This window comes from Onychostoma macrolepis, chromosome 21, assembly GCF_012432095.1.
Source record: "Onychostoma macrolepis isolate SWU-2019 chromosome 21, ASM1243209v1, whole genome shotgun sequence".
Taxonomy (NCBI): domain Eukaryota; kingdom Metazoa; phylum Chordata; class Actinopteri; order Cypriniformes; family Cyprinidae; genus Onychostoma; species Onychostoma macrolepis.
Window position 1 is genome coordinate 5,849,150 of NC_081175.1, and position 27,072 is coordinate 5,876,221.

Genomic DNA, 27,072 nt, shown 5'->3' on the forward strand with positions numbered 1-27,072 from the left:
ACAAGTTTTAAACTCTGTTTTTATACTTAATGCAGGATCGTTCCATATAATCAGACACATGTGTGACTTATCAAGACCAAATTTGATAAATATCTTGTTATAGGAAGGTGAATGAATAGGTGCGAATAAACCCACAGTAATGTCTCAAGAATGTTTATATTGTTCTGAGGCCGAAGAACCTGTAGATGGCACTCGCACACTGTACAGTTTCAAACAGGTAGCCTAATGAATTGTAAAATAAACAATTGCATAATTTTAATAAATAACTGTTAAAGGAAAGGATTGGTATTTTATATTTGTGATAGATTACATTATTCAATATCTACTATAACTTATATAATATCATATGTCATATATCACTTAATTTGTTGTTGTCCATGTTTTAAGATTTGGAATGGAATTTTTTTTCTCATTCACAATATTTTTTTATGTCATGTTTTTTTTATGTCTTATATAGGCCTAACACAGTTAGCATCTGATTACAGCCAAATAAGTACCTTTCGTCCTCCGTATTTAATGTAATGTAAACTTCTTAATCTAAACTCTCCCTCTGATAATGTCATACAGTACGCGTTATTGTTGTGCGTTCCGTCTGCGCTATTTTATAATTGTCTATTTTTTTTTATTTAAATTTTGTAATGTTGCGTTGTTAAAGACTTCCTGACAAATTAAGCAGCTGAACTTAAACAGAACGCGTCTCGAGACCCTGGCGTTTAGCGCCATCCTGTTGCTCTCTTGCGAACGCGTCTTGCGTGAACGCCCCTAGCTGTCAGAGAGATGCGTTTGTGTCATCGCTGCCATGTTCACTCTAGTGCACTTGTTGTTACGCGGATGTTGAGGAAGTGGTGGTTAGTGGCACTTGGATGAGTATCATCCGCTCTTGATTTAATACCGTGAGAAAACGAGTCAAATGCCGCGCTGCTATGGACGCGATCGGAGTATCGCACACGGATCCGCTCGATGACTACGAGCTGATACACCGCATAGGCAGCGGGACATATGGAGATGTGTTCAAGGTAGGAAAACGACAGAAAGTACATCAGAAAAACGATTTCCGTGAATATTTAGTGCACATAAAGCTCTAAGGGTCTTGTGTTTGCGGCAGTGATGTAAAATATGTTGCAAAAATACAATAACTAAAGTTTCCATCCCAAAACCACAGTTACTTTAGTATAAGAAGCTTTTTAATCTAATTGTCTGCATTCATTCATTCATTTATTTGTGTGTGTGTGTGTGTGTGTGTGTGTGTGTGTGTGTGTGTGTGTGTGTGTTTGTTTCATGACAATAGTGGCTAATACGTCAAGTTACCACAGTTTTAGTTTTTGGCTAAACTATGTTAACCATGGTAAAAGTGATGAGTTGTTGTAGTCATTATGCAAGCTCTGTGTTTTGGGACATAGTAGCTGGTTTGTTGTTGGTGCAAAATGGTCTATCAGCAAATTTACATCTTGTAAATTCCAGTTGCAGTTGTTATAGTTTCATGACACATACTGCATCTTAGTATCTTGAATCTTAGTTATATTTGCAACATTGTTGATTGTGCTTTAATATCATATCCTACTGTGTAACATATTATGCAGTTGAATGAACTAGTATTAACTAGCCTACCAATTTCACAGTTTACTTACTCTCTGACCATGTTACTCTACGATGACTTCGGTTTTCACACCCCATTGACTTTGAAGTTCAGTAACGCCCATGAGGCTCTGGCATGTTTAAAACCATAAAAACATGCGATTGTGCATGTATGCGTTGTGGATTGTTTCCTCATAAAAAAGACACCATGTTACTAAACTTGAATGTGTTACTTTCTATGAGCCAAACTGGTCATGGTGGCATACGGTGCAACAGAAATAACAGGGTGTGAAAAACATATTTTTTGCATACAAGGAAGCAAGTAATAAAAAGATTTGCAAACTCGGTATGCACATTTTGTCTCTCTGAAATGTTTGTGTAGAGTATCCGAAGGTGGCCTTGATTGGGTGGATTGTCCATTTATATCACCCTGCCTGAACAAACATGAATCATGGCCTTGATAACGGAGAAAGACACATTACAGGATGTGATTTGGTTCAGCAGGAAAGAAAACAGGAAATGAGCACTGCTACTTTTTTTCATCTCTACTTCACCTTTCCAGTGTCTGCTGATCCACTATTGGCTGCTGGTTACCATGGTTACTGGCAGACAGCTTCATTTTTCTGTCTTTCGCAGACCGCACTGGCACATAATGTGCCTCACAAATCATATGAGGTTTTGAGCGGAGGCAGGCCGCTTGAATTGCTGTTGTTGTGAATGAGACAATCACATTTCGTATTATAAAGCCTTTAAAAGGTATAACTGAAACCAGGTCAGATTTGAAAGAGGTAGCGTGTATTTGTCAGTGTATCAAAATACTTGTGGCTCTTTATGCACTGGATTTTTGTGATCCAGGACAACCACAAAAACAATGTAAAACTTGATGCACTGGAACTTGAAAGTGGCGTGACACAATAAATGTTGTGGTGGCTCGATACAAGCGATCTTTCAAAAGAACCAGGAGGAATTTTGTCAGTAACTGACTGATGCAAAGGTCTGATGTCAACATGTGTTGCTTATTTGTAGAAGCATTTGATCTGCACAACCACTAACTTGTTTCTCTGTCGTTATAGGCCCGTAGCATTAAGACCTCAGTCATTGCAGCAATTAAAGTGGTCAAACTGGACCCTGGTAAGGTCATAAACCATTTTTAATAAAATTTTCTCATTTGCATTTTACTGATATGATACACACCATGTATTGACCTTTTCAGTAGATGTAGGTAGTGTTATCTAAAGAGGTTGAATTATGTATTTAATTTGACTTATGAATTATGTCATAAGTAAAATACAATTTAATTTTATGAGATGTAAACAAAATTGATGAAATTAAATATGTTCTATGCAATATTTATGCTGTCATGTTGTCAGATATGCCTTTTTTCTTACAGCCATACCAACACTTTCTTAAAGCGTCACACTTCATTTCAGAACACATTTTTTAAAAAGAAATCTCCAGTTCCTTAAAAGATGTTCTGTAGTCTTCTGTTCGGCAGTTCTGAACAAGGGGTCAAATTAAGTCCAGTCAACACCTCATGTTAATTGGCATTTACGGTTATTGGCTGACACTAATTGTATGTTTAAGTAATTCTTTGCCATCTAAGCTTCCGAACGTCCGAACACTATATTTAGATTTTAAAACTGAAAATGATTGAGAAAGGCCTGTAGTTGCAACTTTTATATATTTTGAATATATTTGAAGATACCCAGAATATCATAATTTATGCTGTAAATTCAGTTTAATGCTGAATTGTTCACTGCAGCATCTGAATTTCAATCTGTGTGAATCCTGCTGTTATGTTGAGGCAGCATGTTGAAAACATGATGTGTTACTGATAGCGAAGCAGAATCCGACAAGATTACAGACGAGACCCCTGTTTCTTTTTCTGTCAGGTGATGACATCTCAAGCATTCAACATGAAATAACCATGATGAAGGATTGCACTCATAAAAACATTGTGGCCTATTTCGGCAGCTACCTCAGGTCAGTCACACAACAAGCTAATACTGCAGTTTGCAGGAAACCAGCGCTTTGAACCGGTTCAAGGAACGAAAACCGGAAACGAACGAAATTTTGACAGGAACAGAACCAGAAACTAAATCAAATTTTATAGTTCCGAACAGAAATGGCCATTAACCGGTTTATAACGTTATTTTATCGTTACATTTTAATATTTGCTGTCAACCAATCATGAATTCAAGTAGTACGGCCTATGCAAATGTGACGCTGATGCATCCAAAGAGTGAAACGCCCGCGCTCAGCTGTGAACTTGTCATAGGTAAGTCGCAATGGCAGTGCATTAGAGGAAGAGTTTATCCGAGGATAGTATAAGATGGATTCAACAGATCACACGCACCTGGAGCGCTTCTGTGAACAGAGAAATCGGAATAAAACTATAGGCTATATTGGCCTATACACAAAATATATTTCACTTAAATCTTTGACAGATTAACAAAACAAAAGAAAAATATGTGCTGAGTTTCGGTTCATTGTGACGCAATCCAAAGTTCACGAAAAGGAAAACGAGGCAGCGGAAAGTAATTTTCTTTAATTTGCAAATGCTTTTATTTGACAGTTTTCTTTGTTTTGCAAAAGCTGTAGGCTATCTGTATAACCAACCAGCGTTGGTATTGCCACATCGTGCGCACCGGCGCCTCACGCGCACACAGATACAACATGTTCTGCGACATTGCAGCCTGTTCATTATCAAAATAAAATACAGTTAAAGAAACATGTAAAAAGTTACACCGCTCCGTTGTCCAATCTGTTGCGTTCAGCTTGATCATATATGTGCTGATATAGCCGAGGATTCACTCGAATGATGCCGATTTGAGTGAAGAACAAAGCCTAGGCTATTACATAATAATATTTTAGCATCCAGATACGTCGCGAATATGGAAACATTTGGATTCGTGCCGAATGAGAGAGGTAGGCATCAGTTTCACCTTAAATTAATTTGTTTTTGGATTGAAGTTTTCATAGCCTATAGCCTTAACTTTAGAGGATTTGTTGTGGATTTTTTAGCACATTATTTCTGAAAGTAGCCTAACAATAAAATGCGACATGAGCCTACGCAACTCTCAAAACGCAATTTTATAGGAGTACCATTTTTTTAACAATGCAGCAAACATTTTTAAATATCTTAAAAAAATGTCTTTAAAGCATTAAGAGATTTTTTTCTTTTGTTTAGTAGCCTACATTTGGCCAAAATCTAGAAAAGATGATGCTGTATGGCTGTGACTACACTGTAAAAAAAAAAAAAAAAGTTGTTTTACCAGCTTCAGCATATTTTTGAGTTTGCTCAACTTATTTTTGTGGGAGATTCTCAAATTTTTGTTGTATAAACTTAAAACGACAAGTTGAGAAAACTCAAAAATCTGCTGAAGCTGGTTGCCTTAAAATTTTAAGTTGGCTCAACTGTTTTTTTTTTTTTTACAGTGTAGCGCAGCGGGTTAAGCGGGTTTACTCTTTTTTTGAGTAAAGAAAATTCTGTACTTTATTATTATTATTATTATTATAGGCAAAGAAAAAGTTTTAAAATAACGTTATTAACCGGTATTATTTCTAGCCAAATCGGTTTCGGAACGATAATAATAGCCTACAGAGGAACGCAGGAACAGAAACGTTAAAATATTGATTCTGCTCGGAGTGAACAAATTGATTTTTTTTAAATTTTTCGTTTTCAAGCCCTGCAGAAAACTGAAGTAAAACTAACAATGAACTTCTTCATATTTCACAGAAATAACAAGTTATGGATCTGCATGGAATTCTGTGGAGGAGGATCATTGCAGGATATTTATCAAGGTAATAATTCCAATTACTGTACATAGATGTTGCTGAAAATATATGAATATATCAATTATTTTTTGCTTAAACAATTTATTGGATTAAAAAAAAGCTGAAGTCGTGATGTTTAATGGTTTCAGAACAAGCCTTCCTATATGTTGTTTCTGTATGAAGAGGGATGCAGTTTGCAGTGGTTTCTGTTATTTATATTGCCTGATAGAGGATTAATGCTCATATGGTGTTTTGTGAGTCTAAATGAGGTCATTGTGTTTCTGCAGTCACTGGTCCTCTGAAAGAGAGGCAGATAGCTTATGTGAGCAGAGAGACACTTCAGGTGAGGACGCTTTCAGATCTTACATAACAGGTTTTTTTTTTTTCTTCACTTGAGGTTCATGAGGTAATCAGAAGGGATTTCAGTTACGTTATTTTTAAATTATCTTAGTAATTTGTTGTTGTAGTCTTTCCTTAAAGGCACAGTTCACCCAAAAATTTAAATTCTGTCGTTTACTCACCCTCATGTTGTTCCAAACCTGTATGAATTTCTTTCTTCTGCTAAACACAAAAGAAGATATTTTGAAGAATGTGGGTGACTTAATAATTGCTTGTCCTCACTGATTTCCAAAGTATGGGAGAAAATGCTATGGAAGTCAAATGGGAACCAGAAACTAGTTGGTTACTAAAGCATTTGACATTATGCTTGACCCTTTTTAAAGGGATAGTTCACCCAAAAATGAAAATTGACTTTCTTTCTGTCTTGAGAAATCTCAGTGTTTTGTTTTTGTTTTTTATATACAATGGAGGTCAGTAGACTCCAATGTTGTTTGGTTCCCATTTTTTCCCAAGAGGGTTAAAAGCAGCACTAACCCTTAAATGCACTGCCAAAGGTGTACAATGTTACAACAGTATGGTGCTAGAATTGTGTGGCAAGTTGTTTAGCAAAAGACAATGAATCATAAACTAAACAATGCTCCCTCGTTAAATATTCATGTACAGTCACAGAAACTTCCACATGCTGTGTTTAATTTCTGCATCTGAGGGAAACAGCCAGTGTTATTAACTTAATTATGTAGGGCTATATTTATCTAAAGTAAATCTTCAATATCACTATAATATGAAATATAAAATCATAGTAATTTAAGAAAAACTGTTAAAAGTAGTATTTAGAAAGTCACAATGTGTATATATATATATTAAAATGTTAATTGCAAGCTTGAGGCTTTTATTAAGAGAGTCAGAGTTGAAGTGGACTAAATGATGGATTAAGTGGACTGGCATGCATCACCAGAGAAAAGTTTGATTAAAAATGATGAGGTTATTTTATGCCAACTATAATTTCAGTGAATCCCTATCAATATACAAATAAAAGTGATAACCTTGTCAAATGTTTAGTGTGAAGTCTCAGTACCTTTCTACACAGGATTAATTATTAATTAGGGTTAAAGGTTAGTAAAAAGATTACAAATTTCATATACAGCCCATTCATGCCACATTTTTCACAATTGTTTTCTGTTTGTTTACAGGGACTACATCATCTCCATGAAGCGGGAAAAATGCATAGAGACATAAAAGTAATTGCCTATAACCATGTTTCCATGCAGTGTGTTTGATATACATTAGTAGAGTTCATCTGTATATGAGTGAGTTTCTTCACAGCACAATAGTGCATGTGAGATGATGTGTGGATGTGCTCATTGTGTCATTCTTGGTTGCCCACAGGGTGCCAACATCCTTTTGACAGAGCGAGGAGATGTCAAACTAGGTCAGTCTGGGTTTACCCCATCTCAGACCCTCACATGTAAACACACATATGCATGTATTCACTAATACACCATAAATCTCTTAAATATGGGCTTTTGTCTCCCCTCTGTCTGGCAGCGGATTTTGGAGTGGCAGCTGAGATCAACGCATCTGTTGCTAAGAGAAAGTCCTTTATCGGGACGCCATACTGGTGAGTCACCAAGATATTATACTTTTGTAAACACTGTGCTATTGTTTTTCTTTTTTACAGTACCATTCAAAAGTCAGTAAGACTGCATTTATTTGACCAAAAATATAGTAAAAGCAATAATATTATCAAATATAATAATTTAAAATACATGTTTTCTACTTTACATTTTAAAATGATATTTATTACTGTGATGCAAAGCTGAATTTTCAATATCATTACAGTCTTCAGGGTCACATGACCATACAGAATTGATTCTAATATGCTGATTTGGTGCTCAAGAAACATTTCTGATTATTATCACAGTTGAAAATGGTGGTGCTGCTTAATATATTTGTGGAAACAGTGATAAAAAAAATTTCAGAATTCTTTTTTTTTTAACATTATACTATAAATATCTTTACTGTCACTTGTGATCAATTTAATGCAACTTTTCTGAATATAAATATAGAATAACTAATTATACAGTTTTTGTTTGCATATTATATTTGTGTTGACTGTGTATATTTATTATGTATATATTTCAGAAAAATGTTGTATAAAACTTTTATATAATATAATTTATATGAATATAAATGTATACATGTAAATATTTTCAAAATATATACTGTATACATAATCCAGTTTTCATCTTGGAAATAAATGTATTTATGCATATTTAAGACCATTTTGTGTAAAAAAGTAAAGCAGGATAATTGCATAATGACTCATAATAAAAATCCCATCTGTGCTTTGCTTTGTTATTTGCTTCTTTTATATTTTACTGTGATTATTTTTCCTCAGGATGGCCCCAGAGGTTGCGGCAGTGGAAAGGAAAGGGGGTTATAACCAGCTGTGTGACATCTGGGCAGTGGGTATCACAGCCATTGAACTAGCAGAGCTGCAGCCGCCTATGTTTGACCTACACCCCATGAGGTGTGAACACACACACACACAAATATATACAGTACATATGCAGTGATCCTTTCAAAAGTACTGGCACCCTTTCAGAGTAGTAACACTACAAAATACATTCCCCTTTGTTAAGGGTGCTGTAAGCAATTTCATTTGTTTAATTTGTTCATTTGTGCTATCTTCATCTCAGTTTACACAGTCTGAACCAGTCAAACCTTGACCCCTTGGCAAATGCCAAACATGCTATTCCAAAAAAAGAAAATTGCTTACGCCACCATGAATAATGTTTTCACATGCTACAAAGAGTGATGTAAGCTTGTCTAGTAGAAAACTCAAACAAAAAGACGCAACGTTTCATAGACATTGTCCTTTAGGTTGAAAGGTTGGAATGAGATTTTGGGTTGGGCGGCAGAGAACAAAAACCTTTCTGTTGTTGTGCCCTCAGAGCTTTGATGCTGATGTCCAAGAGCAGTTTTCAGCCTCCCAAACTCAAAGAAAAGAACAAATGGTAATATGCATGAAATGTAACTGTTGATTTTCCTCATATTTGCATAAATAACAAAGTATTATTTAGTTTGCAAATTCAATAAAAGTATGTTTATTTATCAGGTCCACAGAATTCCACAACTTCACCAAAATGGCGCTCACGAAGAACCCTCGGAAAAGGCCAACAGCAGAAAAACTCCTACAGGTGTGTGTTAACCATATGTGTGTTAAAAATCATTTTACTCATGTGATATCCTTGTGGTGTATCTTTAATATAATGTTGGGTGTCTCAATGCTGTTCTTATTACTGGAATGACATATTTTTTTGCTTCCTCTGTCTTTTCAGCATGCTTTTGTCACGCAGCTCCTCACGCGTAACCTTGTTATAGAGCTGCTGGACGCGGTCAATAACCCTGATCTGCAACAGACACACACTATGGATGAGAGTGACCTGGAGGTGAATTGAGCGCAATGAAGATAAATGGGGAAAATATTTCATTTCATAACACTTTAGATTAAAGCTGAATTGTGTAATGTTTTTAATGTTAAAATACATTCTTCCAATTCCACTTCAGTGTGAAACTAGGTGCTTAAAACAGCTGTGTTTGTTTGAGCAGTCTAACATCTCCATCAGAGAACCTGTTGGAAACAGGATAAGTGACAAAATGCTCATTTGTTTATCCAGATTTATTAATTTATTCAAAAATAGAATTAATTTTGGAACTATTTTCAGAAATGTCAGGGTGAAATGTCATACAACAATCCTGATATCAAAAGGAAGAAAAAATAAAACCTGAAAAAGGATTCATTTCATGAAAAAAAACAATGATTTTTATTATTAATACATATAAAATCATCAAATAAATGTGTGATTTGCTGTACAAAAACCAAAAAAACTAAATGCTTTTTTAGCTGGAAAAATATACATATATAGCATTTTTGAAAATAAGGACTGAATTCTGAACACGTTTTCAGAATATGCAAAATGTATTATTTATTACTTATTACAAAACAAAAGTTATTATTTTATTATTTATTGAATTATTGAAAAACCATATAAAAACTATATGAAATCAATGTGAATGCAAAGCGTACATTTCTTAAAACTCATTTGTCATTGACCCTGGAATCATTATTTTTGCTGCTCAGCTTGATGCCACAAATGGTACAAAAAAAATAAACATGTTACTTTTAAAGGTGGGGTAAGTGATTTCTGGTAGCCATTGTTGATATTTCCAATCACCAAAACAAACACGCCCCTACCCCAAAAGGGTCTTGCCCCTGTTTTGATAGCTCCGCCCCACACATACGTACGCAACCCAGGCAACGATTAGTTCTGTGAAACAAAGCAAAACCAATGTTACTCACTATCGAGAAGAAACAAAGCAACCTCAGTGTCCGATCGCAGGCCTTCCCGCTCCTTCAGTTCTCTCCAGCGCTGGAAAGCTGATCCGATATTCACACGGGTCCTACTTCTTGCCTTATCGTAACACCGTGTCTACACTGGACGCGAGCGGAGCGGCGCGACAAAATACTATAGAACTCATTATAATCAGTGATGCTGTCTACACTGGATGGGACACGACAAACCCCCGACAGTAAACTGCTGCCATGTTCTATTTACGACGTATTGACACAAATTTCAAATGATTTTCAACAGTCGCTTTGTTGTGTCCAGTGTAGACAGACTTTAGCTGTTGCGGCGCGACACGACAACTGTCGCGTCCGGTGTAGACAAGCCTTCTTTTGTTCCGCAGACGTTTTCCTCTTTTGTTTTTTATCTGCCATCTCTATCTTTGTCGCCGCTCGGCTCGGCTAATGTCCGTCATGTGCACTGAACACTCTCTCCTCTGCATCATGAGTAGACACGCCCCTTACTGCTGATTGGCTACAAGTTTGTTTTGGTACTCGGCCCGACCCGGTTTTCTAAAGTGTTTTTGAAAAAATACATACCCCACCTTTAATACTCAAGCAATCAAACACCAAAATGATACATAGACAGTACCATGGCTTTAAAGCTGCGGTCTGTAACTTTTTTGTGTTCAAAATTTACAAAACTTATATAATAAGAGAGTACATCACAAATCCATTTTCCAAACCGTTTTTTTGGCTTATCCTAAGTCACTAAGGTACACCTATAATATGTTTTTACATTCTGACTATTTTAGACTGGTTCTGGTAGGAACCACTGCGGAGTAGCCCAGTACCTGCGTGATTCGTCATATAGACATAAACAGAGAGAAGTAGCTCCAGCTACAATGTTCAAGATGCACGCAGTTCTGTTTATTAACTGCTAGAGCACCAAAAGTTACGGACTGCAGCTTTAACTGACATATGACATTTTTTAACATTACTTCTCTGTACTGTGGTTGTTTACTGTAAGGCAGAGGTCTTCAACCCTGCACCCGGGGACCCACTGTCCTGCAAAGTTTATTTCCAGCACACCTGCCTGTGTTTTTCTAAGTGATCCTGAAGAGCTTGATTCGCTGGTTCAGGTGGAACTCTACAGGACAGTGGGTCCCCAGGAGGTAAAAGGTCTTTATGTGACTTTAGAGTTTATGTCCATGTTTGTGTGTCTGTGTGTTTACAGACGTGCAGTGTCCTACCTGATAAGATTCATTCCCTAGCGAAACTTCCCATTCAGAGAACTCAGTCTGAAGAGCAATGTGAGTCAAGTTCATACTCTAATACACATCTTTTTTTGGTATTAGTCATCTTAGCAGTATGTTATTGCATCCAAATAGCAGGTTAAATGAATCTCAGATTTAATTTTGATGAGAAACCCCACATGAATACATTTCTGAGAACTTGGAAAGAGGGGCCTTCACTTTGATTCACTCATGAATTTATTGTTTTCAATATATTGCAGTTAATAAACAAACATTTTATGAACTAAGTGGGTAATATCATACATTTTTTAAAAATAAATAATTTTAGATTTGTAGCAGAGGTCTGCTTATAGGTCAGATAATGTTTTTTGCACTAAAAATGTGATTTCGTTTTTTAATGAGGCAGTTAATGGGACAGTTTACTCAAAAATGAAAATTCTGTCATAATTTATTAGTTATATTTTTGTTCAAAAACTGCATCTTTGTTTTGTTTTGTTTTTTTGTCCATACAATTGAATTCTGTGGGCTCTGATGCAACAACGTTCTTCAAAATATCTTCTTTTTTTGACATGACGATGAGTAAGTGATGCCAGAATTTTCATTTTCTGGTGAACCATCCCTTTAAGCGGCCTATCTTAGTATTTAAGCATACTATGTAAACATTCACTTCGCATGTGAAATGATTAACAATGCTTTTGCTGCAATCACAAATACACAAAATGTTTACTGTGGCATGTAAATGTAGTCAATCATTAATGTATCCTTTTAATGTTACAAAAAGCTGTGGTTTTTGCAACTTGATTTCAATAAGTTTTGAGTTCTAACAGTTAAAACATATTTAAGTCAAGTCACCTTTATTTCTACAGTGCCTTATACGAAACAAATTGCTGCTTCACAGTAATAAACCGGAAAAAATAACAGAATAAGTAGCTGTGCAGAAAACAATATTGTTTTTATTAAATTCAGGCTTGATTCAGTTCACTTTAATAACTGTGTAAAGTTTATAAGTTATGAAAAAAGCTCAATTCAGCTATAAGCAGCTCTACTGAAGACATCAGTGTTGTTATTCAGCTTGAGTCAGTTCAGTTCAGTTGATTCCATTCAGTTCAATTAGTGTCAGTGTTGCACAATTGGACAATTATGAAACAAATCTGATTCAGCTATAAAGCAGCTCCACTGAAAACAGTGTCGTCATCCAGCTCACTTCGGTTCAAGTATTGTTCTCATCAGATAGTGTCAGTGCAGTCAACAATTTACATTAAAACTCGTTTTACATTTAAGACCCCTTTAAAGTTGCATGTGCTTCTGAAATTTCCATCTCCAACAGTGTAATGACAGAACTGTAGAGTAATAAGACCGTTGACCTCACCTCACAAGCAGTAAACGCCAAATCATTCAGGAGTGACTAAAAAGAATGTGACAGTAGTCAGTGAGTGCCATTGTTGTGGTTTGGTAGATTACAGCAAGCCACGGCCACCAGCCAAGGTTAGCTGGACAACAGCCGCTATTGTAATTGAGAAGCCACTCTAGAGCTATGAAAGGACCTATTGTGTGTGTTTCTGAGTGTGTCTTTAGGTTCATGTCTGTTTGCATGAATGCATGAGCGTGCATCCAAATCTGCATGCTAGAATGTCACACAGACAGTACTACGTATTAGAAAGTGGTGCGATATACTCCTACCACACGATTGTATGTGAAAGGGGAAGCGTGCAGCAGTTGAATACAGTGATTCTGTTCTGCTTGTGACTGTCGCTTTTTCTGTTTTCCAGTTGATCATGTGAGGTTTGGACCACCCATGAGAAAGGAGACAGATCCCTGTCCTGATCTGGTGAGATTCAAAATTTTAATGAAATAGCAATGACTTTGTCCAGTGTATCAAGATATTTATGATATCTCTCCTGATTTTGTCACCTTGGGTAACACTCTATTTTAAGGTGTCCTTGTTACACGTTACATGTACTTTCTATTATAATAACAATGAATTATGCATAATTAGATGCAAGTAACCCTAAGCCAAACAAATAGTAAGTACATGTAGTTTATTAATATTACTAAGTACTTAAATGTATAATTAAACTGCAACAAGGGCACCTTATTATATGGTGCAACCAGTTTCTGAACCTGTATGACCGTGTTTCTTCTGTGAAACACAAAAGGAGAAGTTTCTAATAATGTACGGATCACTCATTTCCATACAATCACAATAAGAACACAAAAACACCAAACTTGAAAACATTTGTTTCACAAAAGAAAGAAATGAAAAAAACAGTGCTTATGGAATTACATACTGGTTTTCTGTTCTTCATTAGGGGGCGTATGATGACTGGAGCGCTATCAGTGAAAACAAGGACTCACCGTGGGTTATATTTCACTCTTGCTCGTCTGAAATAATGGTGACAGTAGTAAATGTTGAGTCTGATCTGCTAATGCACGTAGGTCATTCAAAACTATTGATTGGCTGAGTGGTTTGACATCCTCCAATCACTGATCAAAGTCTAATTTGATAAATTTATTGTTAAATTAAGCTGTTAAGAAGCACTCATAATACTTTATCCTTCTCAGAAACAGGAGTTTCTAAGAGATTTCTAAGGGTTGCATTGCTTTTTTTTTACTATTTATTTTGCAGGAGTTTGTTGGAGTGTGTGGAAGAGGCCTTGATGGAAAGGTGATCTGGCTTTTTTTTAAATAATGAGAGTACTTATGTTTAGTTGATTGCTTCTGTGGTTTTCTCCTCAGTCAAATGTGATTTCTGTTCACTAGAATGAAAATATCTATCGGCATAACTTTTGTGGTTAATGAAACGTTTGGAAAGCCTATTCAAATTATTATATTTTATATTCCAGTAAATTAAAAATATTAAATACTTATTGTTTTGTTTAAGCTTCTTGTTTTTAACTTTATCCCTTTGGTCTCCCAAATATATTTGATTACCACCTTGTTAATACCTTACACTTTTGCTTATCAGAGAAATTTCCCTTAATTAGGTTTTAAGAAAAAGAAAAGACATGACATTTTAGCTAATTACATATTTTTAGCTTCAAATTTGGAGCAAAATGTTAATGTACCTAAACAATTTGGAATAGCAGATCCTTTTATAATTAATTACATGAGATGGTTAACGCACAACTAACATTTTGCTTCCTCTTTTACAGGAGTTTGACTATAAAGAGAGGCTCTTCAGCTGAGGTAGGGGAAGAATGAAATAGAAGTGTAAAAATTCAAATGTCTATTAGAATATGAAAATTTATGTGTGTTTAATCCACAGCACTCACCGGATGAAGAGGATAAATATGGGACGGTGAAGAGAGTGGTCTCTTCTCCCCAGTCAACAACAGTCGCCAATCAAGAGAGAAAAGCTCCCACTCCCTGTTCCCTCTCCTCGCCTCTTATTGGCTGCACACCTTTGAAGGGCCCCGCCTCTGACACTAACCCCGCCCTACTCAATGAATCCGCTTTGCCGATTGGTTCAACACTGTCTGACCTGTCACTCCTCACAAACTCCTCCCTCTTCACAGACTCCTCCTTCCTCAGTCATTCCACCAGTCTAGGTTCCCTTTGCTCAACACCAACTGAAGGTGAGATATTCGTCAATTCATGAGTACATACCAATGACCACTCTTTTTTTAAGCAGAATACCTCCGTTGGACATTAATACCAACATCACTAATAGCTCACACTTCTTCACATAACTCATTTTGTATGTTTTATGCTTTTATCCTGTTAAAGATATACTCTGCCCAAAAACTAAAATTGACTCATCATTTACTTTACCTCAAGCTGTCCCAGAGGTATATGCTTTCTTTCTTTAGATGAGCCAGAAAAGATGGTTTATAGTTTATTTTTCTTACACACACCCCTATAGTTTCGATGTGGTCGTGTGGATTACCATTGTGTCCAATTTTTGTGGTTTTTGAAGTGTCAACTTTGGAGGTCCTGTACATTTGCATTACAGTGTACATATAGTTTGGATTATTGTTCTACAAATCATTGTTTGTGGTTATCTGAAGAAATAAAGTCATATAGATCTGGGACGGCATTAGGGTAAGTAAATAATGAGAATTCTTATTTTTGAGTGGAATATACCACCTTTGTCCTTTTTATACAACCAAAAACACTTAAAACCACTCAAAATGTCTTAAAAACCATGCAACAACTCACTTAAAACCACTCAAATGCCATTAGCAACTGCATAGCTCTTTCATGGTTTGAACCTAAAGCCTTCTGGTTTTCATCCCAGATGTTGACCTGTTAGCCCAACACAAATAATGCCTCCTTAAAATCCAGACTCTGATGCAGCTGCTGTGTTGAACAGGTTTGATAGCAGAGAGCTCTGTTGCTCCAGACCCAGGAGGAACCAGGAGTAATTTCCCGCCACATGACCCCCCTCTCTCCCCAGAATGGAGTACTCTCAGGAGAAAACCAGACGACTCAGTGAGTAGATTATATTGGTCAACCATATTTGACCTTTGACCTTGATGAGAATCTGTCTAAGGGTTAAACCAGAGATGTCCAAACCAAGGCCTGTGGGCCAAAGTTGCCCGTGATGACCTTTGATTTGGCCCACCATGCCATATCACAAGAGTTCATTTGTTTTAACAATTTTTGTTTTATCTTTGCATTTAAATGTAAAAAAATTGAAATTTGATTAAAAATCAATTGAAAAAATGTGTTAATTATAGGGCTGTCAATCGATTAAAATATTTAATCGTGATTAATCGCATGATTGTTCTGAGTTAACTTGTGATTAATCGCAACTTAATCGCACATTTTTATTTGTTCAAAATGTACTTTAAATTAATACATTTAAAGTTTTTAATACTCTAATCAACATGGGCATGGACAAATATGAATGCTTTATGCAAATGTATGTTTATTATTATTGAAACCATAGTCAACATAGAGCATGAAGACTAGACATGTTTCAAAGGTTATAGATGTTTTTCAAAGAACTTGTTAATATCTATTAGACACATGAAACAAGAAATAACAGGTTCCCATTACTTATCTTTCTTTGCACTGAGCAATTTACTTACACAAACCTGTTTACATTTTTCCACGACAGGGCAGCTCACTTCTTCTGAACATGCAAAATGTGCATTTATTATTATTAGATTTGTTTGCCTCTTTGTGCTCACATACTGTATTTTGATGCAGCTAAATTCTCAATAAAACTGTTTTCATTGATATATTTTACTGTTTCTGTTGTCAGACAATGGAATGAATATGAAATAGTGACTGAAACGTGACCCTTTAAGACTACATAACCAGCTCTCCCTTCCAAGATGTTGAAATCAAATACACATAAGATAATGACAATAGCTGTGATTTCGGCTATACTTGCATGTAAAATTAGAGAAGCAACATAATATCTGTGTTTAACTGAAAGCACTGCTTCTCTCCGCCGCTCGCTGAACAATGCAGACGCACAGAGAGAGAGAGAGAGAGATAGGTGTGCGCGCTGGGACTGCAAGACCTCGCGCTCGCTCGGCAGTACCAGCAAGTCTCAGAAACTAAATAAGGTTTGGGTAAACCCTAAAGATTTGTCGTTAGGCGTTTTTTTGAAGAGGGGGAAAAAAGTCACTAAAGGGGTCTGCAAAGTCGCTAAGTTGGCAACACTGTGCATCTCCATTTCTCCAACTACAGGCTAGGCCATGGGTCAAACAGAAAATGCGTGCTGCGTTAATCGCACGTTAATAAATTTAGTGCCGTTAAAATTAATTTGCGTTAACACGTTATTAACTTAAACTTTTTTTTAAATTTAATACATTATAATATTATAAATTATAGTTATAGTTAGATGTAATGCTTTATTTTCTTTAGATTTTTGGCCCTTTGTATTAAAATGTTGAAAAATGGCAATCTTTCAATGGTCACTCACACTTGATTCTGTTTCCATTGATTCCAGAAAGTTGTCCATGGACTGCCTCCTACACCACAAGTACATGTAAGTACAGAGAATTACATGATTCTAATTCTGTTGCATGCTCTAATTTCATGCTTATTGTTCTGTAATGAATCATAAATTTTCTTCCAGATGGGGGCCTGCTTCTCTAAAGTTTTCAACGGCTGTCCATTAAAGACTCAATGTGCCTCTACATGGGTTCTTCCAAAGACCAGAGGTGAAGTTTGCTAATAGAATTGTGAACACTAGAGATAGCTGTATTCTGCTTGCTTGCCAATTACATACAAACACACACAAAGCCATCAAACAATTATAAAAACTTACATGTTATCAAGATTTTTACATCAAAAAACATCATAATTTAGAAGTAACAAGCTATTTTCTGTCCTGTATTTAACCCCCCTCATCACAACGCTGTGTTTGAGTAGGTGTGGTGGATTGTAGACTCGGAAGTAAATGCCCACCACTATGATTGACTAACACGTGTATGTTTGACAGCCGTGCTGTGATTTAGGTTAAAATTACATGAATACTCATATCAAACGATCTGTTTAACAGACAAATAGCGATCATGTAATAAAAACAGTTACTCACACTTGTGTGTTGCGACATTACTGTCAGATCCAATATCGGCACAGCACAGCATTGTCTTTCAGTTTCAAATTTCTGAAAATCCCACATCAAATTGTGCCTTATTTGTAAATGAGTCTGCGGTGATCAAAAGACACAGTTCTTACTGACGTGGTCTGGAACTTCATTAAAAATAAACTTCATCCAGTCTTTCCTAATGTTGGGATCAGAAAGAAGGCAATGCAAAGACTATTTTTTTCCACAACTTGGATATGAACAGCGTCTGGTTTTCTTCGAAGCTAGACAAGCTGCGCGTTTGCCTCTCTCGTATACACTACGTACGCAATTTGGTGGGCGGGGCTAAACAGGCAGCGATGTAGAAGCAGGCGTTGATCTTTTTCTACAGAGGCGTGTTTAACCACACTGTTATGTCATAGAGTGGCACATTCCACAAGCTGTCGTTTTGGCAGACTGGCTTCAATATAAGCTGTTTTCAGACTAACGAGAAAGTTTTGAGTTCTGAAACTTACAGGATGTTTTTATAGTACAGTGATTATATGTCAAAAGATCAAGGGAATTTTGGTTTCTCAGTTCATTACCCCTTTAATAAGAAAAAATGTAGATTAAGAATAATTTAAAATTGGATCATGATTCCCAGAATCGTGATCGGATCGGATCATATGATGCCTAAAGATTCCCACCCCTAGCAATGAACATATTTAATTTAGACTTTTATTCACATATAAACGTTGACCCACACATATAACTAGAGCGCATCTAATATGGTAAACTGAAACTCAGAAAGTGTGGGCTAGACATGCGAGAACCAGTGAAATTCATTATTGCCTGTAAAGCAAGTACAGTTGAGCTTCCCTTTACTGTATTGATGTGATGTATGTATGTGCATTGAGAAATGCTTTTTTTATGTGAATAAAAGCCTGTTATCTGTTAATCACATAAAGTGATCATACCACTCCATAAGGATTAAAAAGCTCTATTAATATGGATTAATTTTAGAATGTCTTTATGAATGTTTTAAAGCATGAAAGTTTTGGTGGAACTTTAATGGAGGAACAGAAATCTCTCAGGTTTCATTTTTGGATGAAATAACAGTTGATGGACACGCCGGTCTTATTTTTGTTATGCTTCAGCCACTTCCCCGTCCATCTTGAAAAAATATTTTACTATCACATGTATAAACTAATTTCTATTCATTTTATTTGCAACCGTGTCTGTCTTGACTTTGGTTATAACAAGACCGATATGCTGATATTTACCCATAGATCAATACCTTATGCTGGGTGCTGAGGAGGGCATCTACACTCTCAACCTCAATGAGCTCCATGAGGACACCATGGAAAAGGTAGCCATATTGTCTTTTCTCTACATGTGGACTCTTTAGAGTCAGAGTAAAAAAAGAAGAAATAATGTTACATTATGAGATATAAATGCACCGTTACAAAATACAAAGTTACATAATGTATCCCATGAAAGTGAAATCCCATGATTTTCTCTTTTCCAGTTGCTTCCTCAGAGATGCAGTTGGTTGTACGTGATGAACAATGTCCTTATGTCCGTCTCAGGCATGTGCAAAGTTATTAATATGACTGCATTTAATGTACCATTAAGATCTGATGTCTTGATTAACTCTCTGGCTGGTACCCTGCTGTCCTCTGTCCACAGGAAAGTCATCACAGTTGACTTCTCATAGTCTGCCAGCACTTTTTGAGAACCGCAAGAATATGCAGCGTAGACAGGGGCATCTTGCGATTAATGCACACCGCTTGAGCACAAAGATAAATGCAAGGTTTGTATGGTATAAATGCAAGGCTCAAGACTGCATGATGGTCACTCATGAGAACTATTATTCTTGGTTGAGACAGACACACTGGGCTGAAACGGAAATTACATGCTTCCTTCAGTTGGTCTGATTTTACAATAATGTAGACTCTAAAATTGTTTATAAACAAACTACTGTTTTAATCATTTGTTTTAAGAAATCATTTTTACTCAAAAAAAGTGCAGTGGCTGAGGTTCTGCTGTGTCTCTACTTTGGAGATGAGGCATTCATCAGTATTCATTCAAATTAAATTTTGGTGATGTGTAACCTATTAAGTAACTACCTTTTAAAAGTTTATTTAATACTTTTTTTCTCAGCAAAAGTGACAGTAAAACCATTTATAATGTTAAAGATTTTTATTTCAAATAAATGTTGTTCTTTTGAACTTTTTATTCATCAAAGAATCTTGAATAAATGGTTTCCACAAAAATATTAAGCAGCACAACTGTTTTCAGCATTGATAATAGTAATAAATATCTCTTGAGCAGCAAATCAGCATATTAAAATGATTTCTGAAGGATCATGTGACACCAAAGACTGAAGTAATGATCCTGAAAATTCAGCTTTTCCATCACAAGAGTAAATTACATTTTAAAATATATTCAAATAGAAAATATATATTTTTTTAATTGTTATATTTCAAAATATTTATTTTTACTTGGTTTACGTGACATACATATTTACAGTATTGTCTTATTCATTTTAATTGATCTTTGTCTTTAGTCAGTTCCATTGGATTTAAGGGTGTGCTAAATGGCAGTAATTCTTATCTTTCTCCAGGAAGTACGCCATATCAGTAAAGATCCCAGACACCAAGGGCTGTAGAAGATGCGGTGTGGGTGAGGACCAGTGACCTCTGTAGGAGTGTGAATCATTCTCTAGGCATTTCCTGCACATTTTAATGTTTGTTCTTCTGCTTCTAGTTCGAAACCCCTACACTGACAGCGTTTTCCTTTGTGCTGCTGTTCCCACTGGTTTGGTTCTTCTAATGTGGTATGAACCTCTGCAGAAGTTCATGCAGCTCAAGGTGAGAAATGAGAGATAAGAGTGATTGAAATGTTAAAAATATCTGCACTGTTGCGTAATTTTCCTGTCTCTCTCTCTCTCTCTCTCTCTCTCTCTCAGCACATTGCTCTGAACCTGCCAGAGTCTCTGCCCATATTTGAGCTGCTCGTAAATGAAATAGAAGAGCTGCCACAGGTCTGTGTGGGGGTGAGAAGCCGTCCCTGCCAAAAAGACAACACTGGACAGATGCACTTTGACATCATCCACCTGGATGACACGCCACAAAGTCTGCCAGGTGCTGCACATGTGTGGATACATTAACAATCACACACAAAACACCGCTTTTTTATAAAATCAATTATTTATATGAAGAATATTTCAAGTGAACTATATGATTTGCATTGCCACAGTGACAATAGTGTGTTTTGCTTGACTGAGTTATGTGACTTCACAGATGGTGAGTCTCTGGAGGTCAAGCAAGTGATTCAGCTCGACAGGGACACAGTTCTCATTGCACTGAAAAGTAAGAAATGCTTGTTTTCACTGAGCCATTTGAAGCACTTTGTATGTATGCTCAATAGGGGTGTCTGATACTGACCAAAAATTATATGTCTATATTTCTGGAATTTTTTCAACAACGATAATGAATGCGATTAATTTTGCTGAGTGTGGTTTTTGTGCTGCTACCTTGTTTAGGCCTGTCATGGAAAAATAAATATGACCCTAAAACCACCAGTAGGTGGCGGCAAGTGCCTGTCTTTATGGCAGAACCTGATTTTACCAAGTGCGACATGTTCCTAGATCAACATCTTTATTCACCCTGGAACAACATTGTGATTAACCAATCAGATTTGAAGAACCAGTTTATAGTTTTTGTGAAGTTTAGGCTTACAATCAGTGTTTGGTGCTTGTACATCAGTGTCATTCATCTATCATTTCCTCTGATTTTAGGGATTACTCATGGTTAAGGTTAGGTTTAGGTGTAGGAATATGGTCAAGATTCAATTTTTGGATTAAAATGTTGTTCCAGGGTCAACAAAATATGTTGTTATCAGGACGTGCTGTCTTAATGAGTGATTCATTGACTCATTCAAACAATTCCTTCAAAATGGCTGATTCATTTAGAAACAAAGCAAGAAAATGTATTTATGAAAGGATCATGACTCAGTTGATTCAAAAACAGATTCATTCAGGAATGAAATACAGCAGTGTTGCTCTGAGATGCTCAAATGTCCAGCTCCAGCTTTCTTTGGATCTCTTTTCATTGGTGTAACGGGAAAAAACTAAAACAGACTCTAACTCACTCAATATTAACTTTATTAATTTATGAAATTACATTTCTGATTGTGCTTATATTCAGGAAATGACACTCGGCTTGTGTGATATTACTTAAATACATATCTTATAAAAACAAAAACCCATACAGGGATATTTTTTGCTTTAATACCTTGCATTATAGGGACATTTAAACTGCTTCACCACGCAGCACATAATGTCCGCTCACACATCGTTAAAACAATGATTACGATATTACTGTACATAATAAATATCACCCCTAATGCTCAAACTGGCTTTGAAGGTCATGTTTTATGTCCCTTGCGTTTAATCATGTTATTCCTGTTTCATACTTAATTTTCTGTTTAAATTAATGACAAAATAAAAGTGTCTAAAATATAGAAAAGGAAAAAAACACCTTTAGCCAAGGTCTGAGAAATGTGGTGCAATAAAAAAATCTATATTATATTTTCTTACACTGAGTACACCCGGAGTATACACATTTTAATAATTGTTTTGAAAAAAAAACACTTTTTTTTTTTTTTTTTGACAAATGTATGAATCATTAATGCATAAATATCATGTCAACAGGGTCTTCTGGGGTCCTCTTGTAACGTCCTTTTTCATGTATTTTTATTTTTTCTGCATGTTGGTTGCACCATATGACTTTACACTACATGACACATGAGCCTTTGTAAAAATGCATTTCTTGACCTTGCTTTTTTTTTCATTCCATTCCCCTTCGTCTCATGTTTTTAAAGCTGTTGTGCTCACGCCTCGGCTCTTTTGCAGAGTCTCACACATGGCACGGCATTCTATAAAAGTGCAATGGTCAACTTTTAAAAACACATCTCTATTCTGTGTTTTGTTTTGTTTTTTAATTCCACTACTCAAATCCTTTAACATACCGATTTGTTTCAGACACAGTGAAGGTTGTGAATCTGCAGGGATGTGTGAGCCATCAGAAGACTTCTGAACTTGCATTTGAGTTTCCCATTCAGACGCTGGGTAAGTCCTGTTAAGGATGTGACACATCAAGCTAACGGTGTGCCATCAGCCAATGCCAGGCCATCTTTGAGCATCTCTCAGCCTAGTTTTTGCAGCCTGTCTGCACCATTGTCACGCAGCTTTCGATTGAGAAGTTTTACAAGTAATGCGATAATTGCATTAGTTATTTGAAATAGCCCAGCACAGATTACTTTGCATAAAAAGTAACAAAGTAATGCAATATTATAATGCATTACTTTTAAAAGTACCTTTCCCCAAATCAGCTACGAACCAGTGTGTGTGAAGAAAAACAAAACTGAAGGTGTTGTGTTGAAGCACAACATTTTAGCCCAGATGAAGCTGGCACGAGGCAATAACACAGCCGGCTTTCATCGCTGCTAATTATTCGATGTCAGCTTGGTGTGTCACAGCTATTAGATAGCCATCATGTCTGCTATGTCTATTTAGAATCAGACCTATTTCTGTTGCATCTGGTGGTAATGCGATTATCTTTGCAGTGTGTCTACAGGACAGCGTTCTTGCCTTCTGGAAACATGGTCTGAAAGGAAGGAGTTTACAAACTAATGAGGTAAACCTGATGTCTACAACAATGATGGCTTCACTAATGTATGAGGAAGGAAGAAATGATGGAATATTATGCTGTTTACCACAGGTAACCCAGGAGATCACAGACAGAAGTAGAGTTTTTCAGGTTTTGGGAACAACTAGGTATGTTTTCCCACTGTAGTTTAGCAACATGTCTGGTAATAGACAAATGGAATCATATACTAATAATTTAATGTTACTACAGGGATATTATCTTGCAAAGCACTCCTACGGATGATCCGTCTGCTATGAGCAACCTGTACATCCTCACGGGGCATGAAAGCAGCTACTGATGGGATTGAGACGCTGAGAATGTTCAGTGATAGCTGGAAACACTACAAAGGTTGATAGTCCTCCCTTCCCTACTGAAAGGGTGGAGTCATCAGGCCCAAAAAGCTCCAGGAACAGAGGAAGACATGATGGAGTCACATACACACAGTTCTCCTTTGAGGACAGGAGGAACGAGGATCTGGACAGGAGGAAAGTGACCTGTGGACTTGCATTTGACCTATACTAGGATTGAAATAACTTTGAAAAGGCTGTTATGGGTCAGTGACTAAACAATAGAGATGTTCTATTTAATACTAGACAGTCTGTTGTATTTCCTGTTTCGGAGAATATCATATATCAACATGTTTTGGTGCAGTGGTTCAAAAATGATCTTCCATTGGCCAGTAAATTAGTTGATAGAATTTCAGTTTTGTAAACCATTGTACTGTAAAACCCCAAACTGTGAAATAAATAAATGTAAACGACAGGGATAGTTTGATGAATAGTATATTCCTGATGTGGTGTTGTGACTTACACTGCCTGGTTTTATTTGTGTTGCCAGCAGTGGTCGTTTTAAATCACAGCGCTAGCGGGCGCTGTTTCTTTAGTCGGTTCTTAATTTTTGAACAGTGCAGGAAGCGCTTTAGCCAATCGTTCAACACACGACGCGTTTAGACATGTTAGCGGAAAAGTAGCTACAGCAGTGTTAGCCTTATACCCATCTGATAAAGCACTTAGCATCTGGTGGGAATGCGCTGTGTTTGCAACGTACTTAAAACGTGTTATTCTACCTATTCGTAGAGGTGAAAATTATTTTCTCGGTATGAGTCTAGAGGTGGCTTGCTTGTCATTTCGCCAGCCGTACGCTACTCTTGTGTTGAATGGTGTGAAAGCGATAGAGAGCCGCTGGCGGCCCCTGCTGTCGGAGCTGCGGAACTGCACTCTAGCGGTGCACATCGCTCAGAAGAGCTGGGAAGGAGAGGACTGGAGACTCATCCTCACCGACAGACTGGGCATGACTGCCGTGCAAACGGAGGAGCTGCTGGAGTCTGGAGAAAGGTTCGGGCGTGGTGTTATAGCAGGTGAAATGTACACTGGTTTGATAATAGTTTTAATGTTTGTATCATATAAGGATTTATGATGTGCATAATCAATGTATGTAAATTAATTAATAAATTAATTAAACTATGGTGTAGATATGTATTTTATTTAGATATATTCAGATCTATTTCTATGTGTATGTACTTGTTTTTCTATTCAGGTGGGGACTTAAACCTGAATACACAGACTCATGGGGACTCGTGTCACGGTGGGGACCTAAATTGAGGTCCCCACGGGTAAACAAGCTAATAAATCACACAGAATTAAGTTTTTGAAAATCTAAAAATGCAGAAAGTTTCCTGTAAGGGGTAGGTTTAGGTGTAGGGCAATAGAATATACGGTCTGTCTGTACCGTAGAAAAAGCATTACACCTATGGAGAGTCCCCACAAGGATAGCAAACCAGGTGTTTGTTTGTGTGTTTGTTTGTTTGTGTGTTTGTTTGTTTGTGTGTGTGTGTGTGTGTGTGTGTGTGTGTGTGTGTATAGATAGGCTGGACGATATGGCCAAAATTTATATCTCTGAATTTCGGTCCGATATCGATATGAACTAATATATATATATATATATATATATATATATAATAATTATTTTTTTTTTTTTTAAAGCCTCAGAAAAACTAAGAACACCCACAATGGCTGTCTGTACCAACAAACTTCTGAAAAAAATGACTTTTCCAAGTAGGCTAGCCTATATGAAACCTCCTTTAAAACTAGGCTATATAATATTTTAGAAATATAAATGGTACAAATAAATTTATGTTCACCTTATTTATATTTAGCTTTCATACAAACAAGAAATATGAAATCAGGGTCAAATAAAAAGGACTCTCAGACTCCCCTTATCAATTATAATAGCTTTAACATTTCGGAAGACAGTCGGTTCCCTTCAAAGATGCATTCGTATAAAACACCTGCTTCGCCTTTTGATTTTGAAATGTGCAGTGCTCAATCTGCTCATGTTTATTCAACAAAGTTGTGTTCGACTGGCCGGGCGCCACAAATACATCAGTCTATGAGAAACAATGGTAACGTAGGCCTAACGTATATTGAAATATGTTTAAAAATTATATCACCATTATTGAAAAAAAAAATATATATGATGTGATATATTTTTACCATGATTTCTATAGATACTGCAACATGTCCAGGTATTGAAGTTGTCTATTTATCTCCTCATCCGCTTTCTGACATTATTTGTGTATGTTTTAATGTGCTACTGAAGTGTGTTTGTTTATTTACCATATGTTCAGGTCTTGTGGATGTTGGGGAGACGTGGTGTTGTGCTGAGGATATTCCTGGTGAAGAGATGAAAGAGCTGGAAACAGCAGCTTGCTTGACTGAACTCAAAATGAAATACCTTACAAGACTCTCAAACCCCCGGTGGCTCAATGAACCCATGTATTCCAGGGGCCATAAAGACGTGTGGACGGTGCACATCCCAGTTCATCTCCTGCCCTCTGCTCCTTCTCATCCATAACAGTGAAACAAAGTATTCAGTAGTGTATTTGTGTCTGAGACGCTGAGATGTGCCTCCCTGGAGATTTGCGACGTATATGATGTGTGCAGGTTGTTTTTTCAACATTAAATATATTTAAAAAAAAAAGCATTTGTTACATATGTATGTGCTGGTATTCGGTAATTCAAAATATCACGATAATGAACATGCATGATATTGTTATCGTGGGCACTTCAAAATACAGTGAATAATTATTTATTACAAATTTATTCAGATTTTTTGGAATGCATTTTAAGAATAGGTTTTGCCATCAACTGGTTAAAATGCACAACACTGCTGTAAGCTGCGTCAATGTTTTATTTAATGGACATGAGCTAATATGAACTAATATTTGTATTTGTTAACAAATAATAACAATTTCTGTAACAAATGCTCATTGTTAATGTTAGTGTGTTAACTAGGCTTAATGCGATCTTATTGTAAAGTGTTACCTATTGTTTCTAATAATTATTTTCTTCTGTAATCTGTTTGAAACGTTTGTTTACTTTAGGCTATGTTTTGTGTGTGTGTATTACTTTATTGTATTTAAACGTTCAGTTCTTTTCGTTATAAGAAAAAAGTTATTAAACCTATTATGACAACACTTTTTGCAACTTTCAATATCGTGATAATAACGTACCGTGATAAAAGCTTCAACAATGATCACAGCATGAAAACTTGATACCGTCACATAGCCTACAGTGTTTATTTATAATAGGTAACGGC

General features: G+C 36.4%; 2 protein-coding genes across 3 annotated transcripts; both read left to right on the forward strand.

Annotated features, from left to right (window-relative positions):
* The first annotated feature begins 670 nt into the window (after window positions 1-670).
* Window positions 671-24,237, forward strand: map4k6 (mitogen-activated protein kinase kinase kinase kinase 6). Of its 2 annotated transcripts, XM_058758644.1 has the most exons (32): window positions 671-1,016; window positions 2,649-2,706; window positions 3,468-3,558; window positions 5,315-5,379; window positions 5,640-5,695; window positions 6,882-6,929; window positions 7,078-7,120; window positions 7,237-7,309; window positions 8,090-8,221; window positions 8,646-8,708; window positions 8,810-8,891; window positions 9,033-9,143; window positions 11,277-11,352; window positions 13,065-13,123; window positions 13,605-13,651; window positions 13,922-13,960; window positions 14,448-14,481; window positions 14,561-14,870; window positions 15,608-15,726; window positions 17,201-17,239; window positions 17,330-17,414; window positions 19,051-19,130; window positions 19,290-19,350; window positions 19,451-19,574; window positions 20,388-20,446; window positions 20,531-20,634; window positions 20,733-20,907; window positions 21,067-21,135; window positions 22,809-22,895; window positions 23,393-23,463; window positions 23,548-23,603; window positions 23,686-24,237. In XM_058758644.1, the coding sequence occupies exons 1-32, from the start codon at window positions 924-926 to the stop codon at window positions 23,771-23,773; spliced, it is 2,697 nt and encodes an 898-aa protein (XP_058614627.1). In that variant the 5' UTR covers window positions 671-923; the 3' UTR covers window positions 23,774-24,237. The 2 variants fall into 2 exon arrangements, with proteins under 2 accessions (XP_058614627.1, XP_058614628.1); XM_058758645.1 differs by lacking the exons at window positions 671-1,016; window positions 2,649-2,706; window positions 3,468-3,558 and adding an exon at window positions 4,481-4,503.
* On the forward strand, window positions 23,791-26,950 carry zgc:110222 (uncharacterized protein LOC550336 homolog). Its single transcript, XM_058758654.1, has 2 exons — window positions 23,791-24,832; window positions 26,102-26,950. The coding sequence occupies exons 1-2, from the start codon at window positions 24,574-24,576 to the stop codon at window positions 26,326-26,328; spliced, it is 486 nt and encodes a 161-aa protein (XP_058614637.1). The 5' UTR covers window positions 23,791-24,573; the 3' UTR covers window positions 26,329-26,950.
* The last annotated feature ends 122 nt before the right edge of the window (window positions 26,951-27,072 follow it).